Genomic DNA, 13,292 nt, shown 5'->3' with positions numbered 1-13,292 from the left:
TGCCCCGGCTGGCAGCTGTTGCTGTAACCAGATGTGACTGAGCAATGCCCCAGAAAACTATCGCGGGCTGGTTGTGACACATGTGCAAGCCATTCTATGGGCATTTCATCTGCTGCAAAGACTCAGGGTCTGATATATTGTAGCAACATTTTCCTAACAGGATGGTTATTAGCCACACACACAGGGCCAGCTCTAAGGCAAGGCTGGGTAGTGCAAGGCGCCAGGGCATATCTGGCGCCCTGGTGCGAATATCCCTTCCTCCCCCCGGTTTCCCAGCGTGGCTGTCTGGGCGCAGCGTGTAGCGCGGCTGCCGCAGGCTCAGCCGCGCAGCGCCCCCTGGCAGCCCAGTGCCCTGCACCACCCATCCTTGCCGTAGGGCCGGCCCTGATTAGGTGTTTGAAGGCTACAAATTGTTTAAATAAAGCAGTGGTTCTTAATGAGAAGGGCTTTCTTTTGGCCTGGCTCAGCTCCCTGAGTTTTTTTTTGTAATAATAATAATAATAATAATTAAGCCTAGCAAGCTAACTGTAGATGCAATTGCTGCTGTATGAACAAGCACCTTTCCCTACACAGATCAACAGCTAAGATGCCTAACCTACCTCACAGGGTTGTTCTGCGGATTAAATGACAAGGGGGAGACCACGGAGGCCGTCTTGAGCTCTTTGGAGAAAAAGCTGGGATATAAAAGCAATAAATAAATAACAGCAAGAACTCATGCAGCACCCACACTTCTCAAACATTGAATGACTTTCAAAGATCAGCCGTTAGGGCAGCCCCTGTCTGGATAAAAGACATCACACAAAAGGAAAGGAAGGTAAGAACTGAGGATGGTCTCTACCTTTTTTGAATGTTGTTGCTGTGCTACACTTACTCGTGCTTTTGTAACTTCTAGGCTTGGGTAATGCCAGGTGGTCTGTGTGCATCTGCCCTTACGGAAACCTCTGAAGCAACACTTGGTGTAGAAGGCAGCTGTGTGCCTTTTTACGGATGGGAAAATGCAAATATAGCTTCTTTGCATCTGTTGCACTGACTATCACTGTGCTTTGGGGCCCGTTTAGGTACTATCTGTGAACTTTAATGCTTTACATGATCTGGGATCCATATAACTAAAGGACAGGCAATCCTTTTATATGGTTCTGTACCAAAGTAAAAAATCTTGCTCTTTCAGTAGCTCCATTTGATACTTTCAGTTGGCTTGATGCTTGTCTCTCTGTTGTCAACAACTTTCTGGTTCTAAACCAGAGTCCCCAAACTAAGGCCCGGGGGCCGGATGCGGTCCAATCGCCTTCTGCCCGGGGGCCGGATGCGGTCCAATCGCCTTCTGCCCGTGGACAGTCTGGGAATCAGCATGTTTTTACATGAGTGGAATCAGGGCCGGCGCGCTAATAAAGGCAAACTAGGCCACTGCCTAGAGCGCCGAAATTGAGGGGCACTGCGCTGGCCAGCCTGCTGCCCGCCATCGCCCGCCACTGCCTGCAGGGCCGTCCCTCGGTTCGGGCTGGGGGGCGCCAGGGCACCTGGCGAACAGGGGCAGTGTAGGGAGGAGGATGCGGGAGGCGATCCTCCTCTGAGGCCGCCGCCGCTCTGCGCGCCTTCTGGAGGTTGGCCTGGGCGGCGGACACTGTCTCCGTGGCACTGCCGGCGCCACTTCTTTCCTGCTCTCGGCCGTTTCCGGCCGCTTCCTCCTGCTCGGCCCAGAGGCGCCCGCAGCTTCTGATTGGCTGCAGGAGCACCCCTGGGCCGAGCGGGAGGAAGCGGCCAGAAGCGGTCGAGAGCAGGAAGGAAGCGGCGCTGGCAGTGGCACGGAGACAGCGTCTGCTGCCCAGGCCAGCAACATGGGCTCTGTGCCCCTTTTCATCCCTCCTGCCATTCAAACTGTGGGGGGGGGGCACCAGAAGGTGACCTTGCCTAGGGTGCCAAAAACCCTAGCACCGGCCTTGAGTAGAATGTGTCCTTTTATTTAAAATGCATCTCTGGGTTATTTGTGGGGCATAGGAATCCGTTCATATTTTTTTCCCAAAATAAAGTCCGCCCCCCCCCCCCCAAGGTGTGAGGGGCAGTGGACCGGCCCCCTGCTGAAAAAGTTTGTTGACCCCTGTTCTAAACCTTTTCCTACTGAAGTCTGTCACTGTTCTTCACGGTGGTGATTCTTCTCCAAAGCTTGCTTCACTGTTACTTGCACAATACAGTATACATTTTTCAAAACCTTATCAGCCATAAATTTCAGGTTTGTTCTTTCGTTATCTGATCAGGCATAATAGCAGTGAGGTTTTTTTTTTTCAAGTTGAGGAAGCCTGGTAGCGGTAGGGTAGAGTTTTGGTAATATAGGGAAATTTTACTAGTTCCTTCTGCTTCTTCCTCCCTTAAGCACTGGGTGGTTTCCTCAGGGCAACAACATGGGGGTGGGGAAAGGGAGTGGAGGGTAGAAAAATTGACCTTCACTGAGTGGGCATTTTCAGACTATCCCAAGGTAATTGTGGCAAATTCAGTTATGTGCAGTCATTAGGGCTATTGTTGTTTTTGTACCAATGAGCTTCATTTTACATCAAGGGTTGCCAACATTTTTGGGCTCGTAATCACTTTTGAATTTTGAAAGTGTGCCATGGGTATCTCTCTTCCTGATTGCTTCTCCCTTCACCAGTCATTCCCCTTCCCAAAGGCAAGGCTCAGGTTAATTTGCGCTGGTTAACCTTTGGGTACTTAAGCAAACAATGGTTTTTAAACTGTGGTGTCTGTTGGGGTATTTTTTGTTTGTTACTACGTTATATATGTAGTATAATATGTTATATATATAATATGTTATTTATGAGTATAGCAAGATATTTTGAAATAATGTCTGTGGCATAATTAATGTAATTACTGACATACTGTAATTAATAGCCCCTGAAGATTTGGAGTATGAACCAATGAGCAATAGGCATGTATATTCCTAATAAATCCCGCCTTATATAACATAGTATGAAATTACTAGCAGAGACATCACCTTGCCGACAAAGGTCCGTATAGTTAAAGCTATGGTTTTCCCAGTAGTGATGTATGGAAGTGAGAGCTGGACCATAAAGAAGGCTGATCGCCGAAGAATTGATGCTTTTGAATTATGGTGCTGGAGGAGACTCTTGAGAGTCCCATGGACTGCTAGAAGATCAAACCTATCAATTCTTAAGGAAATCAGCCCTGAGTGCTCCCTGGAAGGACAGATCGTGAAGCTGAGGCTCCAATACTTTGGCCACCTCATGAGAAGAGAAGAATCCTTGGAAAAGACCCTGATGTTGGGAAAGATTGAGGGCACTAGGAGAAGGGGACGACAGAGGACAAGATGGTTGGACAGTGTTCTCGAAGCTACGAACATGAGTTTGACCAAACTACGGGAGGCAGTGCAAGACAGGAGTGCCTGGCGTGCTATGGTCCATGGGGTCACGAAGAGTCGGACACGACTAAACGACTAAACAACAACATGAAATTACTATGTCCCAAGTGAATGACGAATAGCTTTGGATAAATGAGGACCAACAACAAAACTCCTGGCTTTCCAAATTCTTCACAGAACTGTTCTGGTCTTTGGACACGAAATTCTTGTTTTCCTTGCTTTTAGACGTTTGTCATGCATGAACAAAAAGGGGTAGGAGTGTGACAATTCAATTCATCAAAGGCTAAGTCTACTGTAAAGATTTGAAGAGGCAGGATTGTGCAGTGGAGCACAGTGATTAAAGTTATCAAAAGGCATCCACCTGTCTTGAAAGATGATGGAAGAGTGTGCCATTGGGGGTAAAGTCAAACTGTTGGAGAGGTATAGTGCCTGCCATGGCTATAGAGAGCAATATGGGAGAGATATATTTTATTGCAGAAGATATCTGGCTTCGCTGGTGCAAATGCAACATGGTGTTTTGTCTATCTGTAGTCTTCAGTTTATCTGAACAGTAGTACATCAGGGTAGAACCAATTCTGATAAAGTTTTCTTATTACAGTGGTACCTCAACTTACGAACGACTCGACAACCGAATTTTTCGACTTACAAGTGGGGCAAATGGCAGCACACTTATGAATTTCTCGACATCCGAACGGGTTTTTTCGACGTACAAATTTTTAGATGGGGTTGCTTCGACTCATGAATTTTTTCCTTTCCAATGCATTCCTATGGGAAATCGCGTTTCCAATGGGGCTTTTCAGCTTACGAATTTTTCGACCTACAATGGTGCCTTCGGAATGGATTGAATTCGTAAGTCGAGGCACCACTGTAGTAGGAACACAGTGTTGGGTGTCAACATGGGAGACCCATGTTCAAGTGCAGATTCACCCTGAGTTGCATGGACGAATTTGGCCAGACGGTGCTTCTTGGTTAAGTAAGTAAGTAAGTAAGTAAGTAAGTAAGTAAAACTTTATTTATTTGCGTGGCCTACAGGCCATTGCAACAAAGGATTCATATTACATAACCTGGTAAAAAGGAAAGAAAAAAGAAAAATGCTATATATAACAATAAAATGTGCTGTCTCGGGATTCAGCATAACACAATTAAAATGAAACAGATGAGATCTTAATTATATGTTCACACAGGAGGCGCTATTGTCCTTCAGCTGGCGGCCCTCAGTCTCATGGCCCTCTCAGTAAATCTGGCTACCTTCTCTGTTGTCTGGGCAGTCTGGTCTGCCAGGAGGAAAAACAGTATATCCTCGGATGGGCGGCCCGAAATGGTGGATATCAGCGGTGTGATGATCTCATCCCTGAGGTCTTTATATAGGGGACAGGACAGGAGTACATGTGATACTGTCTCCACGCTGCCAACTCCACAGGGACATAGTCGATTCTGGTATGGTGTTTTTGAGAATCGACCTTCAAGGACAGCGGAGGGTAGCATGTCCAGTCTGGCCAGCGTGAAGGCTCGTCTGTATTTTGGGATGGTTAGGTTGGACAGGTATAGTGACCGGAAGTCCATGTAGGAAGGTGGAAGACGGATATACCATGCGCTAAATTTCTTAATAATGGCCATATTGTTTTGTTGTTCAATGTTCTTCAGGCGCTGGTATATGAGGCTGTTTGCCTTGGATGGGCCCATTATGAGTAAATGCTGTGCTTGCAGGACACATGTGAGGAGTTTTTGGTGCACAGCCTTTGCCCATGCACCTTTGTGTACATCCTGTGTGACTAGAGGCAATAGCCCAGGTGGATTTAGATTTAGACAGAGCCAGTATTTAGACGGAGCCAGCTTTTCAACTTACGAATTTTACGAATTTTTAGACCTACAAAGGTGCCTTCAGAACGGATTGAATTCGTAAGTCGAGGCACCACTGTAGTAGGAACACAGTGTTGGGTGTCAACATGGGAGACCCATGTTCAAGTGCAGATTCACCCTGAGTTGCATGGACAACTTTGGCCAGACGGTGCTTCTCAGTTAAAACCACACCACTAGGTTAGGGTGAGGACAAATGAGTTATGAATTTGGATTCCCTTTGTCTTTTCCACCTCAGCTACATACGCACCACACACTCAGAGCATCCTTCCCAAAGAATCCTAGGAACACTTAACAAACGACATCTCCCAAGATTCTTTGGGAGAGGGAAATGTGCTTCAAATGTTCACTTGAGGATTATTCCACAGAGTCAACTCTACATAGAAGACTAGGGCTGTATCCACATCATAAGGAGCATGCAGCCCCATTCTTCCATGAAGAATGTAAGAATAATAATCCTCAAGTGAACATTTGCAGCGGAATGGCATGTGAAGAAAATGGGAAAATTAAGAAATCAATAAATTGAAACAGCAGATTCACATGAGTGACAATAGTCAATCATTATCTGAAGAAGTGTGCATGCACACAAAAGCTTATACCAGAACAAACTTAGTTGGTCTGTAAGGTGCTACTGGACAATTATTATTATTATTATTATTATTATTATTATTATTATTATTATTAGAATAGTCAAACGTTTAGCCAGCTATAGAAACATATAATCTCTTTGCGGAAGCAATCTGGCAATACACCCATCTTTGGCATCTCTTTGGTTTCTGTTTTGGCCATGATACATTCAGAACAACACGGTATAAAAAACTCTTTTATGAATTCCCTGTGCTACAGTGGTTACAACGAAATAAAAGCCAAAGACAAGCCCAGATTATTTAGTCAGTATAGAGTATACAGAAATGGACAGGACTACACCTAAATCAGTGCTTATTTGCATCAAAATTGAATAAAAGTGTGCATGTGTGCAGGGGAAATAGTGATTCAGAAATCTGAAATCAAATGACAAACCCCTCTAGGTCCCCCCCCTTCCCCGGAAAACGTTTCCCTAGGAGTCCCGACCAGTCCCTTAAAACAATCCAGTTCAGACCTTTTTAATCCATCCATCAATTACAAAATCCCTAAGTCTTTCATCCTATACCAACTTTCGTCCACTCCCATCCCTGCTGTTTTCCCACCCTCCCATTCTGTTTCTGTTGTGTATATTCTTTAGCACATTCCCCATGCTAGTTTTCATTTTTTACAGTTTCCAATCCCACAACTTGCGCACCGTATGGATTGTGCTCTCCTACTCCCACTAGGAAAGCACCTCTCTATACCCCTTCTTGTTCTTTTGCCCAAGCATCATAGTCTCTGATTGGGGCAGGCTCTCCCCCTCTCACTAGGAGAACCTGTTCCCAAATCTCATATTCCAGAGGTTGTTGGTTTAAATCTATGTCCTGTGTTCCCTCTCTCACTGGTTGCCACAGGTTCCAGTTCTTTTGCTCCTCCTTCCCTTGCACTCTCAACCAGGTTTCGAAATATATATATACAGTAAGTTACTTTACTCATGATAGATTTTTATCTTCAGAACCAGTCTGTGGAATGCATCAAGGATAGCCCTGCCATACATTTGTTATTGTGGGTTTGCCTTTCATTGATTACATTAACACTCCTGATCCCACCCTGTAAAGTTATTCTTGCTGTGATTGGTTAGGTCAGTCTTTAAATACGGTAGCCTTCAAGTATTTTACTGGATGTGAGCCTGCATGTTTTTAGGAATTGTGGACCTTCAGAGGCAGGAACTCTAGCCCAGAGTACAAGAGTTCAGCGTCCTATTCAGTGTCCTTTGTGCCTGTCTGGCAACATCTAAAATATAACCAGAACAATCTGAGGCAGTTTCATCAACCCAAGAAGATGTCTGCTGGGACGTAAGTACATCGTGTGCAATCTATATGCTTTGAATTAGGATGATGGTTAAATAAAATAACAAAGTGTGCCAGTGCTTGACATCATTCATATTGATTAAGCAAGCTTTATTACAGGAAACATTTGCAGAAATAAGATGGGAAGGGCAATTAACCTGATGATTTAAGTAATAAAAAGGCAGCATTTTGGCTTTTCTTGATTCAGAAATACAGTTGATAAATGACATGAAACTGGATGTGTTGATGTTAAGTTTAGCAAACCCAATTAGATAAATGAAGGGGATAAGCAGAAGATGGGCAAAATATCTGGCTGCAAATAAATTAGTGACTAAAGCAGAGTGCAGCACAGTACATACATATTAACTCTCTTTGGAACTGAATCAGTGGTCCTTATTATTTGTCAATTATTGATGTCGAAAACAGTTCAATTAGTGGAGGTGTATAAGGGTAAAGGTAAAGGGACCCCTGACCATTAGGTCCAGTCGTGACCGACTCTGGGGCTGCGCGCTCATCTCACATTATTGGCCGAGGGAGCCGGCGTATAGCTTCCAGGTCATGTGGGCAGCATGACAAAGCCGCTTCTGGCAAACCAGAGCAGCACATGGAAACGCCGTTTACCTTCCCGCTGTAGCGGTTCCTATTTATCTACTTGCATTTTGACATGCTTTCGAACTGCCCTAGGCTCAGTGGTTTAACCCACAGCGCCACCCGGGTCCCATAGTGGAGGTGTATAATAGGCCAATTATGAGAAAATCACCCCTAAATTTTAAACATGGAATAGTCTACTAGGGGGCTTGCTGATCAGAAGGTCGGCGGTTCGAATCCCTGTGACGGGGTGAGCTCCCGTTGCTTGGTCCCAGCTCCTGCCAACCTAGCAGTTCGAAAGCACATCAAAATGCAAGTAGATAAATAGGAACCGCTATGGCGGGAAGCTAAACGGCGTTTCCATGTGCTGCTCTGGTTTGCCAGAAGCAGCTTTGTCATGCTGGCCACATGACCTGGAAGCTATACGCCGGCTCCCTCGGCCAGATGAGCGCGCAACCCCAGAGTCGGTCACGACTGGACCTAATGGTCAGGGGTCCCTTTACCTTTACCTTTAGTCTACTAGGACAATCCTATGCAGGCTTACTCGGAAGGAAGTACCACTGTTTCCCTGGGGCTTTCCTCCAGGAAAGGTATGCAAGAGATTGCAGCAATAAGTCCTGTTGATCAATCTGTGACTTCCATACTTAAGAACCCTAAAATGAGTTCTGTCATTGGAATGAAGCAGGATATAAAAGAAACTTATAAACCATCCCTCTTTGTGCTCTGAACAACTGGGACAAAAATATGGTTGGAGAGAATGACCGCTTATCCAACATAAAGGGGAGGCGCATTTTGCGCAGTCGCGTGCAGCCCCCCCTGGGATCCCTAGGGCAGTTCTAGAAGTTTGGAGGCTGGCACTGGCTACCTGAGGCTGGAGTCGCCGCCCACTCAGTAAGCTGACCAATCCAGCCAGAGGTAGGCGTGCCAGGGGGATTGGCCAGGTAGGGTCAGGTAGGCTTACCTGCACACAAAGAAGAGGAGCCATTCTTGGGAAGCAGCCGATGGATAAGCGATAGGAAGTGTTTCCATAATGAGCTAGTTAGAAAAAGCAAAGGATCTATGGGTGGTGTATGAATATGCCATATTCAGAGTAGACTCACTGAAATCAGTGGACAAATTAGTCATGAATAGACCCACTGAAATCAATAGAAAAGTCTGTCCCTCACATTTGGCAGGAATGAGCACAAAATTGGTTTCAGATTAATTTCCTGTGGCAGGATGACAAACTGAAAATCTGCCTGCATGTTTCAAACTCCCCCCTCTGTGTTCTTTGGTAGATGTCTGCGCAGAAGAAAAGGTGCACATGAAATAGAACCCAAAACTGATCTTACTCGCTGGCGATTCAGCTCCGTGGAAGGGCGGCATAAATGGTACTACGTGGCAGACAATGAAGAATGTGCCCGTGAACAGAACGCACTAGAGGCTTACACTTTAGGGCTGGACATTGTAAGTGGCTTAATGATAACAGATGGTACAACACTGAAAGTCTACAAAAGGAGTAGAGGGCATGAGGACTGCTGGCTTGGGCTTGGCTTGCTGCAGATTCCCAAGGGCTGGGTCATTTTTCTTTTGGCTTCTCATTTTCTGACACCTCAGGAACACAGGAGCTTGGTTATTGCTTTCATTGAATCATAGATTGTAGAAGGGATCGTGAGGGTCATCTAGTCCAACTGCCTGCCACTTGGTCAGGCTTATCTTATACTTGAAAGACAGACAACCCTGAATAAGATGAATATGCCGATCTACTGGAAATACTGGAATACATAACTTTGATATCACTTTCTACAAGGTAGCTGCTCTGTGATTGTTATCTGAGCTTGTGCTGAGTGAGTTCATCGGCAAGCCAGAGTCAGTGTTGGGTTCTTACTTGTGGAAAGGGAGTTGGGCTACATGATCTTCTGGTCCCTTGTGGATCACTGATCTAAGAGCTCAGAGATGTCTCTAGGCTATATTTATTTTAAAATGACCAAACAGTTGCATTATATGTAGCAGGACAGTTAACACTATGCATACCGGTACTTTGTACTGTAGCCAGCCTTTTTAATTTCTGTACATTTCTCTTACTTCCCCCATTTTGTTTTACAGAGTAAGTTCTTTCCAGACTTGCCCAAAGCCAATACGGCCCAGGAAGCAGTCCAGAAAGCGATTAAATTCTTCTCTGGCCTGCAAGCGGAAGATGGCCATTGGCCTATGGAGTGCTCTGGTGTCGTCGCTCTTGGACCAGGTACAGGGACGCTAACAGACTTACCACAAATACATTAACTGGCCTCCCTGTATATTTTCTATAAATCTGTTTCTTTTCTTTTTTTTACCAGATAGGCTAGGCACAAATAGGTGAACATTTTCAGAAACCCCTGAAACTGCTTAAATTAGTTGTCTTTCTTTTGCCTCTACAAAGCTGTTCATCATAATAACATAGGAAGCTGCCTTATCCCACTGGCACATCTATCTGAACACTGAACTGCTGGCAACCCTCTTTGGTTTCCCCAGCTCTATGCCCAGGATCCAACTTGGGATTTTCTGCAACAAAGCAAAAGCTATCGCGCTTTCCAATGAAGTCAGAATAATCTAGAATAATGGACCTGTAAGCCTTTAGCTATGAAAGGAACAAAGAGATCTCACCTGTGAATTTAACTGTAATTCAGCTAAATAGGTTTTCTTCTTCTTGGGTAAGCAGAGGTGTTTATCTTATTCAAGCCAGTTCAGACTGACTTTGGTCAACTTTCTGGAATAGTCTTCATTCTCAGAATATTTTAAACTAAACAATTCCCACCTGTTTTGGAAAACTAAGTCTAGCCTCTCTCACAAAACAGAATACCACTTCAGTGCATTCCAAGCAGGGGGGTAATCCATTGACTCCATTGCACAGGATATTGCTCATTGTTGGCATCACATAGCTGTATGGGGATGTGGTAGACCAGATGGTTTAAAAAAAATAAATCTGTATTATTTTTAACTGTTTTACAGAAAATTTTAATATTTCTTGTAAACCACTTAGAAGCTTTACTACACTGAAGTGGTATATAAATAAATATTAATAAATAAATGTGGTTTGCGTAGAGATAGAGATGTGAGAGAAATTTGATTTAGTTTGCAGTAAAGGCTTTATTAGTGCTTTCGGAAACAGTATGAGAACTGAAGCACAGGCATCCATTGACATTTGCTATTCACTGAATTTTGTAGTGCACTTCTCCAGTTACATAATGTGTAGAATGCCATATACTAGAGTAACAACAGCAGCAGCAGCAACAACAACAATAATAATAATAGCTTTGCAAAAATGTGTATATTGAGATGATGAATTTTCATGAAGACTTAAAAATAAATCAATCACAAACTGATGCAAAAAAGTGAACCAAACTTTGAAATGAAGTGAGAGAAGCTGAATTCAGTTCAGTCCCTGCATGCAGAAGGTCCTAGGTTTGCCCTCTGGCATCACCTGATAGGATTGGGTAATACCCCTCTGAATCCCCACCTGGACCAGCAATTTGAAGATAGTTCACTGAGAATCCTGCTGCCTGTTGTTCAGTGGTTCACCACACAGGGGAAGTGCATAGAGCTCCAGGCAATTACTGTAAGCAGCATCCAACATTGAATAGTCCAGAATGAAATTATGCACCTTCTAGTGAGGGGGCAGAAGTGATTATCTTTTGCCTAAACTTGCTAGATAATTAAATCTTGTCAATCAATCAATCAAAACCTTTATTGGCATAATTTTCAAACATTTAAAATACATAGTCCTGTACAATCACGTCGCCAACTTATCAGTACAGTCACTTGCCAAAAGGGGGAGAAGGCCAGCAATCTATTTCACCTCTGTGGGTCTCCAATGGGGGCAGGATCCTGTAGTGTACTTTGGCGGCAAAAGATCAAATAGAGGAACTTAGCTACAGTCTTGGTACGCTCCTGGTCTCTCCCCCTATAACCTCTATCTCCGGTTTCCATTTTGGAACACATAGTTGGTCCAGGTATTGCTGGCGGATATCGTCATACATTTAAGGACTATATGAGCTAAAGTTTCAACCAGATGGGCGTCTCATGGGCAGATCCTGTCTCCTTCAGCAGTCCCTGCGAACCTACCCCAGAGGAGGTTAGAGGGGTTAGCACTGAACCTAGCTAGTGAGAAAGCCCTTCTTTCTTGTGGGTTAAACGGAAATTGTAAATAGCTGGAATTAGATTCCTGCGCCCAAGAGAGTTGGAAATAAAGAGGGGAACATGTTTTTCTTGCAGCTAAAGTCAGTTCCTGGCGCTCTATGTCCCATAACCTAGTTTTTAACATGGCTTTGGCAATTGGAAAAGCCAATTAAATCTTGTTATGTTTGACCTTTTACCTACCAGGGGTACAAAAGCACAAGTTACATTTCGATATCCAAACAGGCGGTATCCAAACAAATCAAGCCAAAACTGAGATTGTGAAGTATTATACATTGTTATCTTTTTTAAAAAAAATCAAACAGGTTTTTTGATGTCATGCTATGCTGCCAAGATCTCACTGCCAGAAGAGTACGAGAGAGAGCTCCTGCGTTACATCTTCTCACAACAGCTTCCAGATGGTGGCTGGAGTTTGTGAGTAGTCCAAGGAGGGTGTGAGCTTCTTTAGAGTGGCCTGGGAAGAGATGCTCTAATTCTGCATATCTTTGTCTTGGGCTGGTCCATGATGCAATTCCCCCATGAAGGCTACTTTAAATCACTTCTGCATTCTGCTGTCTTTTGACTGTGAGCAATACTCACCATGCGGACAGGGCAGCAGGGTAGATGACCAAAATGCAAGCTGGACTCAGCATGTACTGAAGCTGCCCAGCTGTGGCAGAGAAAAATAGAATTGTGGCATGAGGGGTGGAGAGAGGCAACAATAATGAAGACATGATTTCTGACATCCCTCTTGCCTTTAAAAAGTACCACCTGTAGGAAGTATTACAACTGATAAATGGTCTGGGGAAGCCAGGTTGCCTCCATCCAAATGTATCCTGTCAAACCAATAGCAAACCACAAAATAGTTCGGGGTTTGACTCAGCTTTGAATCTGAATTCAGAATCTACATTCTCATTAACCAAGATCAGCTCTTATTTATTTGGAATGGAATTTCATCTGGTATTCCGGCTGTATGAGCTGCTCTCAAGCCCATGCTGTCTCCTGAAAAGAAACATTTCAAAGCACTACATGTCCTCCATTAAGGCATTACTTTAAAAAAAGGAAATAGAAAACAAAAGTAGGTATTCTGTGGTAGCCTGGCTAATGGCTAGCTGACTGGGTATTGTTGGAGTATTCTGACAAATTCTCAGAGAAGTTTTTGAATTTAAGTTAATGGAAACTAAACAATTCAAACAGGTTTCTAGACATCCAAACACTCTGGTCTATTTTCTAATGGCTCTTTGATCTCTCTTTATGGTAGCCATCTTACAGAACAGTCAACAGTATTAGGCACAACCTTCAGCTATATAGCTATGCGAATCCTTGGACTTGGGCCTGACCATCCAAATGTAGTGCGGGCTCGGATAAATCTCCACAAAAAAGGTAAGGCAGAACTCTCTGGCAGGGCTGGATCAATCCATTTTGCTCGAGCGTAG

The 13,292-nt window shown here is 44.3% G+C and overlaps 1 protein-coding gene across 1 annotated transcript; it reads left to right on the top strand.

The window, feature by feature from the left end:
* Positions 1-7,035: 7,035 nt before the first annotated feature.
* On the top strand, positions 7,036-13,292 carry LOC132592484 (lanosterol synthase-like). The gene is made up of 5 exons (XM_060277466.1): positions 7,036-7,143; positions 9,003-9,171; positions 9,811-9,949; positions 12,183-12,291; positions 13,118-13,292. The coding sequence occupies exons 1-5, from the start codon at positions 7,130-7,132 to the stop codon at positions 13,290-13,292; spliced, it is 606 nt and encodes a 201-aa protein (XP_060133449.1). The 5' UTR covers positions 7,036-7,129.

The sequence above is a fragment of the Zootoca vivipara genome, chromosome 7 (assembly GCF_963506605.1).
Source record: "Zootoca vivipara chromosome 7, rZooViv1.1, whole genome shotgun sequence".
Taxonomy (NCBI): Eukaryota; Metazoa; Chordata; class Lepidosauria; order Squamata; family Lacertidae; genus Zootoca; species Zootoca vivipara.
Note: the sequence above shows the minus strand (reverse complement) of the source record. Positions and strands in the feature narration are given on the sequence as shown.